General features: G+C 29.5%; 1 protein-coding gene and 1 long non-coding RNA gene across 3 annotated transcripts in view; one reads left to right on the top strand and one right to left on the bottom strand.

The window, feature by feature from the left end:
* Positions 1-536: 536 nt before the first annotated feature.
* Osi3 (Osiris 3) overlaps positions 537-20224 on the bottom strand; it is a 54626-nt gene continuing 34938 nt past the window's right edge. Inside the window, exons 3-6 of one of the 2 annotated variants that reach the window (XR_015821979.1) lie at positions 17307-17509; positions 8060-8265; positions 2884-2960; positions 537-996 (exon numbers count right to left, since the gene is read on the bottom strand). Coding sequence is in view for 1 of the 2 variants with exons in the window: in XM_088224253.1 (XP_088080379.1) it covers positions 796-996; positions 8060-8265; positions 17307-17509 (610 nt within the window). In the remaining variant the exon portion in view is untranslated. The remainder of the gene's footprint in view (positions 997-2883; positions 2961-8059; positions 8266-17306; positions 17510-20224) is intronic. The other variant, XM_088224253.1, reaches the window with a different exon arrangement.
* LOC148282965 (uncharacterized) lies at positions 1265-3810 on the top strand. Its single transcript, XR_015821980.1, has 2 exons — positions 1265-2419; positions 2581-3810. It is a non-coding gene; the product is annotated as an uncharacterized LOC148282965 (long non-coding RNA).

Below are 20224 nucleotides of genomic sequence, written 5' to 3'. Positions count from 1 at the left end.
GTTTCTGTCATTAAAAAAAAAAGAATATGTATCGAAAACAATCAAGTTTAAATATAAAGTTGTTGTAAACTTTTGAAAATATTACTGACTAGCTTTTACACGTGGTTTTACTTACGTGATATCAGGGAAAAAATATAGAGGCAATTAATTAGCTGTGTCGTTTACCAAAAAGAGTTTTCATTTGAACGTAGGAGTTTACTATTTGAAATGACGTTAGTATCGGAATTGAAAATTGCTTAGTCTTCCAACTATCGTTATGAAAAAAAAAGTTGATCCGTTAGTTTATTGTGACGTAGTATAGTTATTCGTTACTTTGAAATCAAAATGAAAAGAAAACCAACTAACCATAATAAACGTCAACCATAGAAATTTAAAGAACTCATTTCATATTTAATATTTTTGACGTCCCACCTTATCGCCTACTCATTTTTAAAATTTGACTTAAATCTCTTCGGCTATCTTTGTGCAACAAATCTAGTCGATTAGTGATTTTATTGACGCGTGCAGGATACATAAACAAAAATAAACAAATACCCTTTTTATATTTTTATTACAGATAAGTTACGGTCCTGATCAAAATTTTTTTTTGGATTTGAGAATACAATTCTAGATTAATGTCAAATTGCAGATTATGTTGAAATTAAAATTGGTGATATAACGGTATTGTCACGTATATTCAATAAATATTGTAATAAATAATCTTATAAATAACATTTTGAAAGCTTTGGGGTACATATGCTTAAATTGAATCAATATATGTAAATACATTTGGCAGGGAGAGTCACTATAACAAAATCAATTTTCATCTCCATGAGGCTTTTCTTCATCCCGTTTGTGATCGACTTCCTCCTCGGAAGCCTTGCTTCCGGTGAACTGGCCCGAGTAGGCCAATTCATGCGCTGATTGGTCGGACCGTCCCCAGCCCGGAAATCCTTCATGACCGGAAGACTCGTGCGAGTGGTGGGGGTGGGCGACCACCTCGTAAGTCACGTGTTTCTAAAAATTTAATCAAATCGTAAATTACACTTAAATTTTAATTCAATTCGTTGGTTTTACTGTGTAAAATATTAGCACATTCGACATAAATCCTGGTACCCTTTCATATAAAGCAAAATTCAAGGTTTCAAATTTTATTTTTAAAATTCCAACACGTTATTTAACAAGTCACGAAAAGCATTTTTGGAAAATATTAGCCAACGTTTGATAAAGGATTTTCTTGGAAAGCTGTTAAAAAACAGCGCTTTAAAGTTATTTGTTTGAAAAGCTTTTTTAATTTAATTGTTCTTTTTTTTATCTTTTTTAGTAAATGATACTTGACATAAATGGATGAATAAATTAATTCATTGGTGATATTGACTTATTTTGTACATAAGCATAATCATGAGTTTTGATGTTTTATGCTAGAAGAATCTGCGACCTCCGTGGTGTAGCGGTTAAGTCGTTTAAATCACGCTTGAAGAGTTCCGCGTTTGATTCCTGGTTGAGAACAAAAAAAATAGATCTGATTTTTCTTAAGCCTGGGTGGGTGTTCTGTGCTGTAATTTACCACTTTTATTGAGCCTGCTGGCCTGTTTCAGTGTTAAAAAAAACTTAAACCAGTTATTACAGGTCTTTAAATGTGCATGGAAATTAAATACGCACGAAAATAATAAAAAAAATGTTTAAATATTTAAGCTATTCCAATCTCAATTAAGACCAATCTGTTTTTTTTTAAATATTTTAACTTGGCAAGAAGCGCGCGAATCGGTTTGGAAATCTTATAACTTTATGATTTTCTTTTTATAATTTTATTTTTTGTCCATTTCTGATGAAGTTGGGATAACATATCGAGAAATATTATTTTTATCATTATCATCAGTTATATTTGTCAACAAAGTTTTGACAATTCATTGTAAAAATATATGTAAAAAATAAAACAAACATACAATTAAACGTAGTTATGCAGAAAACATCCAGCCATAGAAAAGTGAAATTGAGATAATAGTACCTTTGTAAAAATAGTGAATATTCAAATTTACACAAGAGTTGGAATGTTTTGGACTTTGACAAATGGTAAATAATTAATGAATTAGTTTTTTTTATGTTACAAACAAGAATTTTATTATGTATCTGACCAGTTTTAAGGGTTTTTAAAGTCCCGTGTGAGTGTTTTCTGCAAATTGAGAAATACCGTTTTTGTGATCGACACTATTTTTAGAAGGTGCATATAACAGTTTTTCATGTGAAAGAATAGACCTTACTGCACCCGATAACACCAATATTTTTTTTTTTCAAAATTGTGGACTGTCTGCTTTCTTTTTAACTACGTTCAATTGAGATACGGTTTATAAAGTAGAAAATTAAAGTTATTAAAGTTTTATAAAATATCACAAAATAACAGTGAGTAAAAATATGATGTATCTTTTTTGGGTGATACCGTGTATGTTGGATTTGATCCGACGTTTCGGCTACCATTGCAGGAGCCATCTTCAGGGAAAACTGTGATGAAAAAAAGATGGCTCCTGCAATGGTAGCCGAAACGTCGGATCAAATCCAACATACACGGTATCACCCAAAAAAGATACATAATATTGATAACAGTGACCGTGAAAACTTTCGCACCTAATTAACAGTGAGTAGTTTATATAATAATGAAAAATAAAAACAAAATCAAAATTACTTTTTAATAAGCTAATAAAAGTATAGAAATAAAGCAGATTAGTAAATTGGCAAAAGAGGGAGCGCGTCTCACACAGATTGGATTCCAATGCTATCACGGTACAAGAAACCATTTATAAGTAAAAAAGGCGAAAAGATAAAATAAGGAATAGATTATTTTATTTTATACTCCTACTTGCAGTTTTTCTAAGCTACTGTGCTTTTTTTTATTTTATGGTTTCCTACCATAAATAAATTAGTATCGAAGAGTTAAGCTGTGATGAAGAAGATCACTCCCCCAAATGTCTTCTTCCTTAATGGCCCTAAAATGATATTGGTTAGTACTGAGATTAGAAAGCGTGTAAAAAGACTCGTCACATGCTGAAAGTATAAAAAAAAACAAATTGGAATTCTACATACCAAAATGATGAATATAAGGTTTACAAAATGCTGATAAAATCACTTAATTTTCAACAACAATATTTTGCATATGTTCAAAAGGTTATTTAGGACAGGATTTAAATTATCAACAGAAGGGTAAAATATATTTTATTTTAGAATTTGGATGTCAAAGCTTAGGCAACAGGGCTTATGACCTGTCATTGACTAGTTTAAGTAGCCACTAAGCATTGTGTAACATTTTCCGTTGAGTTTATGTTTAAAGAGCCCAAATTTTTTCAACTCTTCCATCTGTCGACTTTTCCAAAGTATGAGAGCAGAAACCTTTATTGATTAGGATTAGATTCATTAGACTTAATTATTTCACCTACACTTGAAAACATTATTTTTTAAATTTTTGTGCTTCTTTTTAAACCAGTTGTCAGTTTAATCAGCAATGTTTTGGGTATTTTCAAATATTTGTAGATAGGCTGGATTTAACTCCCTAGGATTTGTTTAAGTCTTAAATTATTACAAATAAAGAATGTCATACAGTGTAGTAAGTAATCACTTAAACCAGTCAATAATAGATCAAACGGCCTGTAGATGCCTGTACATTGTACATAAAAATTCTTTTCTCAAAAATATTTTCCATCTCTGCTGCAATAAATTTAGAGCTTTATTTTTACATTCAATATTTATTTTAAGATGTTTCTGTTCAAATATTTAAATGAAACACAACAGAAATGGCAAAACCATTTATCCTTTTAACATTACTTTTTGTCCATAATGACAATTATGCATTGGCGGGCTTATTGACAAATGGATTTTTTTTCCAAAGAACCAATAAAATAAAAGTTTAACTATAATTATTCAAGTAACAAAACATATTCAATAAAAATAAAAAAACCAAAGATATGTAAAATTAGAAATACATATGTATGTGTATAAATTATCTGAAATCAATACAATTACTCAATGGAAAAAAAAAATAAAGAGGGAAAGAAAGGTGAAGATAAAAAGGAAGAGAAAGGCTTGTTTCTTCAGACGTGATTTAAACAGATATACTATAGTTACATCTTTGATCTTTGATGGTGGATGGAAGATGATTCCACAGTCGAGCCGCATGGACACTATATGAGTTAGAGAAGAAAGAGGAACTGTGCAATGGGTATTAAGAGAGTGCTTTGAGAATGAGAACGAAAAGGTAAACCATGAACTGATAAGCGTTGAAATTTTATTCACAGTTTACTGCGGTTAACAAGTATTTCCATTCAAGGTATAGAAGTAGACATTCAAAATTAAATCCAGCACCACTGTACATTTTTTAATTTTTTTTGAAGAAAATAAATATTAGCGTTCTTACAATGTACTGAAATATTTAAATTTTGGTGCTCATTTTCAACGAGTTGTTTATAACACTCTATTAGAAAATAAAAATCAAGTTGGGATAGAGTGGGGTTTGAACCCCGTTCGGCCCGTGAGTCCGAAACACTAGCCACGGGACCACAACCCGATTACCTTAAGACTTTGATAACTTTTAATTTGTTTCTAATTTACAAAAACATCTTGTAAAAAAATATTTAAGTATATTAAACTATATGCAGGACTATTATTTTAATATTTTATACAGCTTTGGCTTTCGTTCTAAACTGATTATATCGTGGGTATACGGGCAAAAAGCTTTAACTCTCAAATCCCTTTTTCGAGAAATCAAACATTTAAGTTTTGTTCCAACTTTACTCTTTTAAATCTTATTTAAATAAAGTTAGATGTTTAGTGCTCATTTAAGAACATGTTTCTAGTTTTTCCGTTTTTGAATTTTATATTAAGTAAATATTAAGTTATTTAAGGCTTTTAGCCTGAATAAAATACTGGGTATACAACTTAACCTTAAATTTATTTTTAATCTACAGATATATGGAATTTAATATGACTTTGTGTATTTTCCCAGTTTGTAAAGCGTTAAAAACTTTACAAAACTGCATCATTAAGTAAAATCCGTATATTTTCGAGTTAACGTTTTTTGCCAGTATACCCACGATATTATTAAGGACGTAATATATTTTATAAAAAAGTTGAAGCCGTTTTATTTATAAGTCTATTGAAAGGTTTATTTTGCCCCTTTTAAATCTCTCTAGGGTTTTCTCATTACGGTAATTTATGTTTCCAAGAAAATAAGTATGAAAAACCGAGAGTTTAATTTTTTTTTCTAATACAGAAATATTACATACCAAAAATACAAACAAAAAAAATGTGATATGAATTTAGCAAAAAATATTTTATTGTCAAAATCAACATGAATATTCTGGAAAAAATGACAATTCATTACCATATTTTGAGTTTGTCTAAATGTTTTATGACAAAAGACTGGATTTCACCCCCTAGGCAGTCATTGAAATTTAAATCATACAACAGGAATATAGGACATTTTTTTGACTTTATCGGTCACGACAAAGCCCGGCAACTGGTGAAATATTATAAATAAAAGTGGAATAAACAATATACGTATTTTTATTATTATAATTAAAATGTAGTTCCACCAAAAAATGTCAGTGGAAAAACTCAATCTTTTTAGTATGTTTGTTATCAGCTGGAACATTACACAATTAATTTCAGTGTTACTTGTATAGAGCGGCGCTGTCAAAAACATTTATTTGAGAAACAGTTTACTGCTGCGCTACTTTAAAAACTATATTTTCACGAAACAGTTTCGTATGTTAGAAACAGTTTAAAAACCGTAATGAGCGGTGGAAAGAGGAAGTGACTGCTGTTATGTAATAAAAATTGCTAATTGTTCAAAATATTTTATAATTGGTAGAATTTCATGCTTTAAATTAAGTATTAATAAAAACATATATATATTTTTTAAAGTTTATATTTGAAGCAGTAACTTTGTGGTTATTCATTATAATAAAAAAAATAATACAACTTTGTTTTTAACCACTAATTTTTATTTTCCACTGACCGGTTTCAAAGCAAACAAGCTTCTTCGTCAAGGTTTACGTAACTAATGAATTGATTCCTTTTTTTTTTATCATGTTCACTAAATACTACACATGGACCCAATAAAGGAAAAAACGACTTGATCTATTGGGTCTCAAAACCGTAGAAAAATCGGTATGTACTTAGGAATAATTAATAACATTATGTCAAATGTTTGACTGCAAAGTAAATGCTTGAAATATTTATAACATTTATTATTACGTACGTCCAGAGGGCTTTTATATGACAGGTAAAAAATTCAAATTTAAGCGTTTCATGGTAAAACAAGACAATGAATGTAGTTTTACAGAAAGCATCAAATAAAAAAAAGGTACTAACGGATACTGCTTGGTCAATTGTATTTTCTGCCAAAAAAAACTGGGCCGTTTTCATACAAAAAATTATAATAACCGCCTTTTGTAAATAATGTTGATAAAAAACGTAATTTTTTATTTACAGAAATCACTCACAGCACTAAGACAATCTTACGGTTTGGATGACGAAGGGTAGTCTAATGCCTCCAGAAATCTATTTAATAAAAATAAAAAATTCTTTATTTTTATTTATTTTATTTATTTAAATATAATATAAATAAATAAAAAAAATATAAAAAATACATAAAACAAAACTTATGTTAAATCAAGGACGTTCAGTATGCCATTGGTCATTTTATATAAATTGATGTCGTAAATAATTCTTTACTTAGAAATGGATGACAAGTTTCAAAGGTTAAGTAAAAAGTGTTAAGAATTCTAAAGTTGCATGTATTCTTCTCAAAAATGTTTTTTATCACTCTTGATTATATTTATAATTATAACTCCCCAAAGGGTGAAATCAAGTCTTCATTTACAAACATTTAGACAAATTCAAAATTATGTTAAGAATAAAGAAAAATCACGTTTTTTTACATTTTTAAAGTAATAAAGGTCTATGAAATACTCTCCAGTTAAAAAATATTTTACTAATTATAAATACATTTAAATTTGTAATTTTGAATTCCCGCAAAAACGGTTATTGCATTGGCAACGCCTCCAATACGTCACGATTCGTATTTATTTGTTACTGGTCATTAAAATTTGTTCAAAACAATATCACGAATCTTGACGTCACAACCACAAAGGCCAAACACGTAACATTTTTATTTTTCTCCACAATATCCATATTGACTTTGAAATTCAATTAATTATTCTAAATCCGATTCCCATTTTGTGACATATTATTTGTGACTTTTTTCCATATTATTAATAAAACGAATTTTACTCATAGTATTGTCTCAATGATGAGGATTTTATAATATAATAGTGCGTTTAAAAAAATACATATATTATCCTTAGGTGTTAACGTTGGCCTCGTGGTGTAATGGTCAGCACGTTTGCCTACCATGCAAGAGGTCTCGGGTTCAATTCCCGATATGGTTGACATGAAATATTAAATAAAGGGGTGTTTTTACACTAGAATATTTCATAGTCCCTAGGCTGGTACATGAAACGTAAGATGGATCACCTTACTTTAATGTAACAAAAATGATCAAGATACGCTGCGATTGGTGTACAAATGCAGTGCCTTATGCACTATTAGAAGTGGAAAGAGAATGATGATGGTAATGATGTTAGCATAAATTGTATCCGTTTTTTATCCAAATATTCTGTTCAACAAGATATTGTGTTTGCTTTTACTTTATATGATTACTATTTTATTTCATTACAAGCTTTCAAAATGGAATGTCAAAATGACGAAAATGAGCATTTTTGACACCTATTTTAGTTTGAGTTCAATCGGGGAATAAAGCTTCCAAAGCCAATCGCGATATTTGCGCAGAGAACGGTAAAGATGCTATAAATTATTGCTTAATTCATTGTAAAATAATGCAGGAGAAAATATTACTGATTAATTTGTTGTAAATTTATTTTGTCTTCTTATTTTCTTCATTGGAAAGAAAAAAACACAAATTATATTAACATAAATAAAATAAAACATAATTTCAGGGAACAATTAGTTTTCTGTAACATATTTCTTAGGATCTACTTAAATATGAAAAGGAAGATGTTTTTTTTTATACCTGACTTGAGAACAGTTTCTTCAATCCAATAACACTAGCCAACAGCAGTGCTATCTTGGAGACCAGCAAAGCCTTTCCAACTAAAAGTACCAGACCCTTGAACGCCAAACCACCGAGGAGACCCATCTTCATTGCTGCAGCAGCTAAAATTGGCCCGAGGTTCTTGTATTTTCCACGCCCGGTTTCACTCGTCTTTACTGACATATCTGCAAAGAAGAAGAAGCAAAGCTTTAAACATGGTTATTTTTTACGGGTTATTCAACAAATATGCGGCCTCCGTGGTAAAGTGGTCGAAACCCTTGAATCACAAATGGAAGTTTCCGAGTTCTATTACCGGTAAGAGTGAAAAAATCAATTTGTGATTTTTCTCAAGCTTGGGTGTTAAAAACTGTAATTCACTACTGTAATTGTGCCTTCTGGTCGGTTCTGGTGCTATTAAATTGGTAAAAATTAATTGAAAAATGTTTTAAAAACAGCTACTTATAGGCCACAAGTCTTGTAAATGACTAAACTTATAAATTCCTTTCCCAATTTTTTTTGCGTTTTTTGCAAAAACCAAAAAAAATATTCCTGTTAACCTACTCGGATATCGATTTATTATTTAAGTAAAACATTTTTTATCTCTCATTGAATACATTTTTGTGTTTTTCTTGGGTTAAATTTTTCTTTTTTATACTATTTACATTTCTTAGATCTCAATTTCAATAGGAAATTTTAATTTTCTTATTATTTTTTCTGTAGATGTGAATTGAAATCTTTGCTTTACTTTGTTTTATTTTTTATCTCATTTTGATTACATTTATGAGCACACACTATTTATATATGTGTATTTATTTTTTTCCTTTATTTAAAATATATTCAAGTAAATGGCTTTAAACACTAAAAAAAATAAATTTAAACCATTTTTATCTGGTTTTGTTGAGTTTTTTCTTTTCTATCTTCTTAATAATATTTTTCAAAGCATCAAAAACAAAATAATAAACGTTTATTATTTTATACGGATACAGTATTATGTCTGTACTTTTTTATTTGATTATTAATAAAAACTAATGTTTAAGCGCCCGATGACAAACTAATATTCAATTTTTTTATACTAATAATAACAAAGGTAAAATAATGACAAATTGTAAAGATAAGGATGATAAATTAAATCATTCGAGAATTTATAAATTAAATTATTTAAATTGCCCACATTTCTATATTGGAAAAACTTCACTTAAATTTAAAGTTAGAATCAAAGAACATATAAGATGTCTGAGTAATAATAATTTTTCAGAATTCGCAAATCATCTTATATCCAAAAACCATGAATTTAATCAAGAAACGTGTGTAGAAATTTTGCATGTCAATAAAAATGGTTTTTGTTTAGATAATTTAGAGCGATTAGAAATTAGTAAAGCCATTAATCAAAAACTTCAAATAATAAATAATCAATTAAATTTAACTTCGAGTCCTCTTTTAAAACTATTCCCGTTATGATTTATTTTATCTTCTTTATCTCCCTTTCTTTCAATTTTCTGTCTCTTTCATACAATATTTTATTATATAAATAGCAACGCGTGTAATTAAAAGTTAGTTAAATTCCTGACGATGAGGTAATTACCTCGAAACCGGTCGAAGTGTAATTTAAAAAAATTAAGTGGTTTATACAAATTTATAAACAAATAAGTGTAAAATGTCATACCACAAAGTGAAAAATGTTTTTGATAACAATAATATAATATTCAATAGTTTATCGGGACAAAATATTTTTTTATACTTTGTTTTGTTTATAATGTATGAATATTGTAATCATGTGTGTATTTTATTGAATAAAGACAAAAGAAAACAAAAAAATATTGCTTAGTAAAAAAGGAAACGAACCGTACTACTTCGCAAACTTTACGTTAATAAAGTTGCTTTGGTGTATTAATATAACACATATTGCGATTTCTACGAGACTTGTTAAAGTAGTATGAATGAACATAAAAGTATGATTAAAAGAACGAAAATGTATCAAAAACTTTTCTTTCCTAACACGAACATACCCAGAGGGGCACAGGCACTTTTCACAAGCATTATAAAACTTTAATAATGGATTCATCTTGTTAACCCGCCCATTCCTGTAGCCTCATTCTGTAACTTATTCGTTTCGTAAATTTATTCGTATGGTATGAGAAGAAACGAGAGCAAAATACGATTTGGATTGTTTAGTTTATTAGGAAGATTACTATAATTTTCTTCATCTTTGAAGAAAAAGCTATTTAGACCATGACTTCCGTGGAATTGAAGAATTTTAATATTATTTTGGTATCTGAGTGACTTATTCATCTCAAATTATTTTATGTTTTCTTATTTATAAATTTAAATACTATAATTTATTTTATTAAGAAAGTCATTACTTTACATTACATTTTTTTGCATTACATTACATTACATTTTTTTGCACCATAACAGGCCAGGAGGCCTAATTATAGCGGTGAATTACATCACTGAGCACCCAGGCTTGAGAAAAATCATATTTTATTTTTTTGTGTTCTCACCGGGAATCGAACCCGGAACCTTTCGTGCGTGAGTCAAGCGTCTTGACCACTACACCACGGAGGCCGCCAACTGTATGAACCTTAAATATTTTATAAAGACTTTCCGTATTGAATGTTGAGGGTTTCTTTAGAATAACTTTAATAATTAATCTTTGTTCTATTTTAAGAGGGTTTAATATATTAGAATATGAACCACCCCACCCTACGATACCATATTGTAACCAATAAAAAATGTTCTATTTAGTAATAAGTTATTTACTTTTACAGGATTTATACTTGAGTACCCATCGAGTCAAAAATGCTCATTCAGGGTTCTGGATCAATTTCGCATTCTAAATTTATTAATTATTTCATTCTTTTTTATATATCTCGTATATACATTTTATGAAAAATTTCATAATAGGCGTACGACAAAAAATTTTGTTAAGAGAACAAATGATCCGAGTATCATCTTTGATGATAAATTAACTTTTGTTACCCATATGAATGAGATAGTTAATGGAGCCACAAAACCCTAGGCTTATTGATCAGAACAACGAGAGGGCTTATGTCTGTTGATGCATTAAAAAATTTACGCATGACTATTGTAAGAAGACAGTTCAAATGTGGGTTCTTTGGTCTTCTCATTATGTTATCCATATAAACAGTATGAAGAAGATCCAAAACAAGTTTTTAAGATTTATGAATTTCAAAATAAACATTCCAATGGAAGAGCAAAACTTCAAGTGTTTGGTGAAGCAGTTAAAATTTCAAGATAAATTTCAGAATTATTGCTGCTTTTCAAGTTATTAAATAATATTTGTGACAGTTGTGAATTTTTTTATGAGACAACGTAACACGATACAAAATAATACATTTTTAGTCTATTTGCATAGTTCAAATTATGCTAAATATATTATTGATTGATTCTGCATCAACTTTGTGGGGTGACATAATTAAAATATATAAAGTACTTTGTTTTTAACAACTTCAGTTTATTTTGAAGCACTACTGGTTTCGGAAAACTAAGTACCTTAAGGTCAACAAGTTATAATAACACCTGTAGATGGAAGATACTGATTCTTTCGTAATTAGTCGTGCTTCAAAATAAACTCAAGTGGTCTTAAAACAAAGTTTTTTCGTAACTATGTTTAATATTCGCTTTTTCTATGGATTTACATGTTAGAAAACAAACATGGAAAGTTAAATTTATTTCGTTTATATTAATACAAATTAAGATCATCACTTTTTAATCCTTTTTTTATCTCAATTATGAAAATGTTTAAATAAAAGTGTTTTACTTGATATACTCTTTACAACAATAAAGGTTTCAGCTCTTTAACTTTACTAAAATCAACGTATGGAAAAATGGAAAAAAAAATGGATATTTAAACATTAACGGAATGGTGATTTTTTAATTTTTTTTTTAAAGGAATAACCCGCCAAGCCTTTATTTTGAGACTTGTCAGCAGGTAGGATAGAGGAGATATGGAAGAAGGTAATGAAAAATACACCACAACACCCAGACCAATTGAGAAAAAATCTTTCTAGGATTTTTTTCTTGCAACTGGCGGGAATCAAACCCGCGACGCCAGTTTCACAGATAGCCATCTAACTAACTGTGCCACGGCGCCTGTCCACAATGTTACACAGTGTGTAAAGTGGCCACTTAAACCAGCCATTGACAGGTCATAAGCCCTGTAGATGCCTAGACTTCTGTATTACCCTTTCTTAAATGTTCTTCATCTCTGTTGTAATATGTTAATATAAACAGCTCCCCAGGGAGTTGAATCCAGTCCTTCTCTACAAAAATTATGACAAACTCAAAATATTGTTCTTAAATTTCTTGTTTTATTTTCCTTTGAAATTTCTTTATTTTCTGCTAATTTTATGTATCTTTTTAAAGTGTTTTGAATTTTATTTCATCATATTTTTTATTTGATTATTTTATACTTTGTTAAAGACGTCAGCTGTAGAATAAATAAACAAATAAATATGAGGAGCAAAAGAAACATATTTTTTTGGGGGTGCAATCATCATTAATTCTGTGCACACGGCCCAACCACTATAATATTCTTATTATTTAAATTGTGCAATGTTGGGTTTGCAATATAGTGCGTCTAATTCATGATTCTATCGTCTTTTCTATATTCCGTTTTGGTTGACAACATCAAACATGTTTCTTAAGTTCAGATATTCAAACAAGTAGTTTTATTTGAAAAAATCTTTTTTTTATTTTTCAAGTTCCATATCTATCTGTCATTTTTTTAATGTTTGCTATGTACATATATGGAAAAAAGATTTTTTTATCTGCTTGAATAGTGAATTTATTTTACCAAAGCAAACATCTGAACTACGCTTTTTTTCCTAGTATCAAAAAAGTTTCATGATTCAAATATTCTTGATTAAAGATTCCTGACGAGTTTTTCATTAGAGTTTTTTTTCTTTTTCTATCACATTTACCATTTTATGAATCCTATAAAACGATATTGAAAAAAATAATAATCAGAATGTGATCATAACAAAATATTGAATAACCTTATTTACCTTGGAATTGATTAATGAAAAAACTTGTTTTCAACTTCAAATAAATAAATTGAGATTCTGAAAATCGTAAGATTCTGAATTAAAAAATGAATTGTGGTTTTTGTTTGGTTCTTTGTAATATTGAGTTTATTATTTAACAACTGTTTTCACGAAATCTTTCGGTTTAATTACTCAATAAAATTTCAGGGAGTTTTAAATTCCCAAAAAATGTTTACCCCTCAGATTATGTTTTCAGCTCATCAAACTTCTGCGTTTTCATGTGCGGTAAAAAGGTTACTTTATTAAAAATTCTTTCATGCCATTGAAAGAAATTTTCTTTGAATTTCAAGTTTATGGGTGGCTTAAGAAAAATGTTATAATCAACGTGTTTTGAGCCATTTATATCCAAGTTTATACTCACCAAGGTGTTGGAATATAAAAAGGAAACAGTATAAACAACATCGTCGTAAAAAAACGTTATTAACTTTCATTCTCAAGGTAAAATCAAAAGTCTTGAAATATCATGTTTTAATAAATTTAACGAAAAAAGACATTACATTTTGTCTATGGATTCAAGAAATGGTGCAGTAAGCTAGGTTTACACGAATACTAATCAATATATAGGACATTATTGTACTGGTACAGCTCCGTGAAAAGTCTCGACTTATGGACTGAAGGACTAATGGAATGAGACTATACAACAATTCTACATATATATATGTAGTTGGATAATTTATATAGCGCCATTTTTGTGAAAATCACCTCAAGGGCGCTGTACAATTAATAAATATCCCAGTACGTTTGCAGCTACAGAGCGCATGGACGGTTGATATTCTAGTTCTTCGTTTTCAATTAAGATCAATAAAAAATTGTAACAGATAGGAACTAGATTACAGGACGTCTTGCAGCTACAGAGCGCATAGACAGTTAGAAATTTAGCCCCCATTTACACATTTAAAAAATTGACAAATAAATTTAGTGTATTAATGTTATTTAAAAAAATATGAATAATAAAAAGGAGTAAGATTACAACACGTCTTGCAGCTACTAAGCGCATAGACGATTGGAATTCTAGACCCCATTTACAAAATTAAGGTATTTGAAAGTTGATATATGAAAGCTAGATAACCAATCATCGTGCAGCTACAAAGCGCATGGACGAGTGGAATTCCAGCAAAGTTAAAACAATATTAATAAATTTATAAAAAATAGACCGTAGTAGTAAATTGGTCAAGTGTTCGTGCCAAAAAGTTAGCAATAAAAAACTAAATAAATCAAACACCGTTTCAACTGAATGGTTAACAAAGGCAGATAGATGTCCTAAGAGAAGCTTTTGTAGACAGTAGGTAGATACCATCGCCAAGTGGCCCACTGGCTGCTGCAATTTTTGGAAACGCACGTGTGTAGTACTATTATGCCTTTTGTTCCAACAACTTGGTGTTTTAACATTGCGAAAATGAAGACACAAAGACTTCGGGTTCAATTCCCGACATGGTTAAAATGAAATATTTATTAAAATGTGTTTTTGTACCAGAAATTATCAAAGTCCCTGGACTTGCACCTGAAGCATAAGACTGATCAACTAACCTTCATGTAACAATAATGATCAAGATACGCTGCGATTGGTGTATCAATACAGTGCTCTACGCACTGTTAGGTGCGAAAAGATAATAATTAATGATGAAATGAATCCAGATGTTTGTAGACAAAATTCCAGGCCCAAATAACAGGTCATAAGCTCTGTAAATGTCTGAACTTCCATATATCCGCCTTTTAAATGTTCCCCAACCCTGTTATCATTTGTTATTTTTATTCCTTTGTCGTCTATTCAAAAGTTATACAAAATACTTTCTTGATTTTGCTAAGCTTTGCTGAGTTCTCCATTCTCAATATTTTTGCACCTGTTATGCATATTATTTCACTGCACATTTGGCCGAAATACTGCACTTGGATAACATTCGGTCAACACGTGTTTCCTCGATTCCACATTTCACTTAACTCGTAAAGCCCGATGGTTAAAAAAATAACGCGGGTGGCAAAGTGGTTCAAAATAAACCCACTTTGAAAAGTCGCTTTTTGGGTCTGTTTCGTGGTGTTTTTTATTAAAAAAATTTAATGTACTTGTAAGCAATGACATGACATGTCATAAGTTTTTTGCAAGATTTCCTTATTTTTTGTTGATAAACACAAAAACGACGGCCGACAGGTGTTATAAAATTTACGGCGACGATAAGCACCTATCGAACAAAAAATATTTTTATTCGTGTTTTTTTAAAGGAACCTCTGATAAATCTGGTCCGATAATTTTCATTTATGTCTCGAAAAAAGATTAGACTGAACGAAATCACGTTTAAAATGTATTTATCGTGTACCGATAATTTTCGTATTCATAGGGTCTGAGAATCCCATCTCCGGTGGGTATGAGTTTAATTTAATAAATTCACCATAACATAAGTATGAGAACAAAACTTTGTGAATCATTTGGTCTGCTGAGACAATTTTATTAAATCCTTTAAACAATCACTTTAAAAATATACATGTAATTTTTTTTTCAACTGCGTCACGCGAATTCCATGAATAATCATGTATTTCTACCCCTTCTTTATAAGAACTTACTTCCCTTTTCATCTTCCCTTAATAATGTTCAGTTGCATCGTATATATTTAGAGCAAGGGTAGAGAAAATTGGAAACTTGATGCTAAAATACAAGGTGAGGTAATAATTTGTACACTTCAAAGTGAGACATCGCTTTCATTATAGGTTCTAAGTATAACAGCTCAAGTAGAATATGGGAGCCAAGGACATGAGAAAAATTATTATACACAATTAAATAAAAACTAAACAAGTAATCTCGAATAAATATTACATTGAAAATATTTTATTCTTAAAAATATGAACATAGCTTAGTATTTGAATCAATTAATTTGTGATTTTCGTATTTAACATAAAAAATTCAAGTAATTAAAATCAAAGTTAAAGATTTAAACGTCGGTCCTAACTAAAAATGTTCAATATTTAAAAAAAAACGTTTTATATAAACCAGATACAATCATTTATTCCTTTTCTGTAGCTCAATCACAAATAACTATCGACGTGCTAATAAACGACTTGATAACAATTTCTCACGATGGTTGTTTATCGTATTCGCGATCACAATAGAACATCCATGAATACCTAATATAAAATGTCAACATATTTACGTTTCGCGACGTATAATCCTGCTGCGCAATCACATATTGGAATTTCGCCGGTGTAAATATGGAAAATATTCCAAAACTGCTATTTTTATTTATTTATTTAATATTTTTCATGCTATTTATTGCATTTAGCCGATGGTTGGCAAGCCAAATGTCAAAAAATCAGTCACTATGGTAATTGTAATTTTATTTTCCATTTTTCGTATCAGATACTCCTTACTTTTTTGCAAATGCAATATTTTTTTTATAACTTATTTATTTATTGGGGATATCAACAGTAATACATGTAACAAAAATACAACAAATAAAATATACAGAGAACCAAACCAATGACAGATATCCACAGAAATACATTAAATACACGTTCAATACATACTAGTGTGTTTGTGTGAGTGTAAGTGAGTGAGAGGGTGGGTGAGTGGGTGTTATATTGGAATGAGGGTGGACATGTGTGTAAATTGTATTTTTTTTAATAGTAAACGCCGACACCAGAGTCGACTTATGATTGCGATAACTCAAGCATGTTTTTTATTGTTCATGGTGATCGCTCAAATTCTAAGCATGTTTTTAAGCACATCTACATTTATTTGTGATTGAGGTTTTATTTAAGGTATTTACTCGTTATTTGGTAAGATTAGAAATACTTTAAGGGTATTTAACTATCTCTCTAAATCCTGATTAGCTTATATATCCTGCTCAGTAATATTTTAGTTTACAAATTAATTTCAGTATATTTGATTTTTGCTATTAAATTATTTTATGTAAATCTTGCTGAGTTATCTTATTAGATTAAATCATTTTCTCCCAAATGAATGTTTTACATGTTAGTCTTAGGGAACTTAGTGATTCTGAAGGACAAAATATTCCATTTATAATTATCTGAAATGCCTAAAACATTTTTTTTTCTATATGTTAAGGTTTTAAAAATTGAAATAAAATAGACATTTGTTAATTAAGTGGAATTTGCACTGCCAGTTACATCACACGAACGGGTGGTTTTATGAGTAAATAAATTTTGTTTACCAATGTTATATTCTCCATCATTATCGGGCTTACTGGCCACCACCAGCTCAGCACCTTCAATCATCTTCCATCGCAGAGACCTCGTTTTGACGAAGGACCAGGCTTTGTCCAGGAGTAAGTTGGTCATCTGGTCATCTTCGGGAAGATCTGACATTCTTCCTTCATCAGAAGTGGAAGGTTCTACAGTCTGAGTGGCTGCAGCACTAGAAGGGAAATATGATGTTTAGCAAAGAATTGGGCGATGGAAGATCAAATTAGAATGACTGCTATAAAAAATATAATTTCTTTCGAGGAATATCTTAGAATATAAAGAAGATAAAAAAATTTCTTACTTTAAACTTTACACTATTGTCAAATTTTACTACACAAGAAAAATCAGGGATTCTCAATCAAAATGTTTTAAAACAATGGGGAAAAAACAAGTAGAAATAAAATTTTAGAATTTCGATCACGAAAAACCTGTTTACGGGTAAAAATTCATAATTAAAACGCATTCAAAATGAGTGACGGATTATAGTCCTGTCGGAAATATCGAGAACTCTGGAACAGGAGGTCAAAGGTTCGAATCACACCTTATCACAATTTATTTACCGTTTTAAGACGCATTTATTAACAACTAAAATAAAATATACTTATAATTGATGTATTTAGGTAAATCACAATAACTCCAAAGTTTCTTTAAAAAAACTTAACAATAATTATGAATTACAACATGGATGGTGAATACCTTAAATAAAGGAATGTGAAAGTCGAGGTCTTTACAGGGCTTATAACTTGTCATTGTTGGTTTAAGTCGCCACTTTACACACTGTGTAACATTTACCATTTTACCTTTGTTGAACATATTTCTTCAATTCTTTCATTTGTTGATTTAAGTGAAGCCCTGTAAATGCCTAGACTTCCGTATTCCCTGCTTTAGAGTATTCTCCATCCGTTTTGTAATTTGTTATTCTTAATGACTCGCGAGGGGGCAAAATTCAGTATTTTGTGTACAAATATTTGAAAAAACTTTAATATTGTAATAAACAATAATATTTTATTTATTTATATTTTAATTCAAACGCAATTCCACCTACATTTAATTTTTGATTGTTATTTTTAAAAAATATATTTTTTTTTTAAAAAAACTTAGGCACACGTTTCGACTGTATAGAAACTTATGCTGAGTTGAGGCAAAACAATATTAGTTTAAAAAAAAATAAAAAATGAAAACATGATACACATAAGTTTTTTGGAATATGGAATATAAAGTTCACTTTAAATCAGTGAAAATCTTCAGAAAGTTTCCAAATCAAATCTTCCGCTCCAAAGATAGTCTTATATTTACAAAATAATAAATTAGAAAAATAAATTAGTAAAAATAAAGAAACGCGTTAAAGTTCTCCCTGCACCAGCTTATCTATTTTTTTAAGTGTCTGGGCTAAATAAATTGCAACAAATACACCAAGAAATGTGTGTACAAGAAACTGAACAAAAATAACAACAAATTGAATATAGAACAAATACAAACAACGGCAAAAAAAAAAACAGTATTTTATTATTTTTATTTTTATTTATTAAGGAAAAACAACAGTTGTTATATAAGAATACAAAATATAAAAAATAGTACATATATCCAGTTAAAGTGTTTCACAAATATAATAAGAGAACATATTACACAGTAAAAAGAAAAATAAAATATTGTATAAGACATGAGAAAAAAAAAGGTCTCGTAAGAAGGTTAAGGGATGAGAAAATAGAGTGGAGGAGTGGGGGAGAGGGATTTTCATAATATAGTTGACTGATTCAAAATTTTGAAATCATAATAAAATAAACGTATTTAAAGGAACATTAACTTATTACACAATGACAAATGTTTCATTTTACAGTGTTTCAAAAAGCTTTCTTTTGAAGTCACAAAATTTTGTATTCAAAATATTTAAATGGGGACAAAGTAAATTAGATTTGGAGCAGCTACGATAAATAAACGAGTTTTGAACATAATTTTTTTTAAATTTTTTTTTTTTAAAAACATGTCGTGTTGACTTTACCAGACAATTGTTTAAAATACGCTCCAAGACTATTGATAACATTGTTTAACATTTTGAAGAGGAAAGACAGATCAGAAGTGCTTCTACGTTGAATAAGGAAAATTAAACTATGAAAAGAAGAAGCGTCTTCATACAAGTCAAAATTTGTAAGAGATTTACGATCCAGAAATTTAAGGAATCTATTATGTATTCCTTAGAGTTGTGATGTATAAATTGTATATCGAGGATTCCAAACAACAGATGCAAACTCAAGATGGCTGCAGACGTATGCATTATATAAGATTTAGTATTAAATATATTTTAAAACACAATCAACAAACAAGACTTCGAGCTTATCCATGCCAATCTGTAATCTGTATTCATCTCACACAGTGTTGATGATGAAGAGATTTACGAAGAGCCGGAAGATCTATCACAAACAATTCCAAGTTGTATTACGAACGGACTAATCTACACGTTCTGGACATTGGGGCATAAAAACTAAAGTTCCTCTAAGAAAAATAAATAAATAACATAGCTTATCTACGTGTGCAAAACTTTTATCTTTTCGTATAAATTTGTAAATATTTATTTTATTGATACAGTACAAAACAATAAAATATATTAAAATATGCATAAAATGTATTTATGGTAGTCTTGCAAATAAGGAAATCAAACGAGAAAGTTAATTTTCGTGTTTTAAGGCTGTAGTCTGGTAAGACCACGCCAAATAAGGAAATCATATGATTTTTCCATTTAAAAACATAAGTTTGTTTTTTAATCGCGCAACAACAAAAAAAAACATTGATTGGATACAAACAATAATTTTCAAAGGTATTTCGTAACGTGAGACGAGGACGACCAAGGAAGACGTGGCATAATCAGATAAACCAAAATCTTAAATCTGGT

The sequence above is a fragment of the Micrasema longulum genome, unplaced genomic scaffold (assembly GCF_059751315.1).
Source record: "Micrasema longulum isolate JH-2025_06_02 unplaced genomic scaffold, ASM5975131v1 h1tg000274l, whole genome shotgun sequence".
Lineage (NCBI taxonomy): Eukaryota > Metazoa > Arthropoda > Insecta > Trichoptera > Brachycentridae > Micrasema > Micrasema longulum.
The sequence above is the reverse complement of the archived record's forward strand: the minus strand, read 5'-3'. Positions and strand labels throughout refer to the sequence as shown.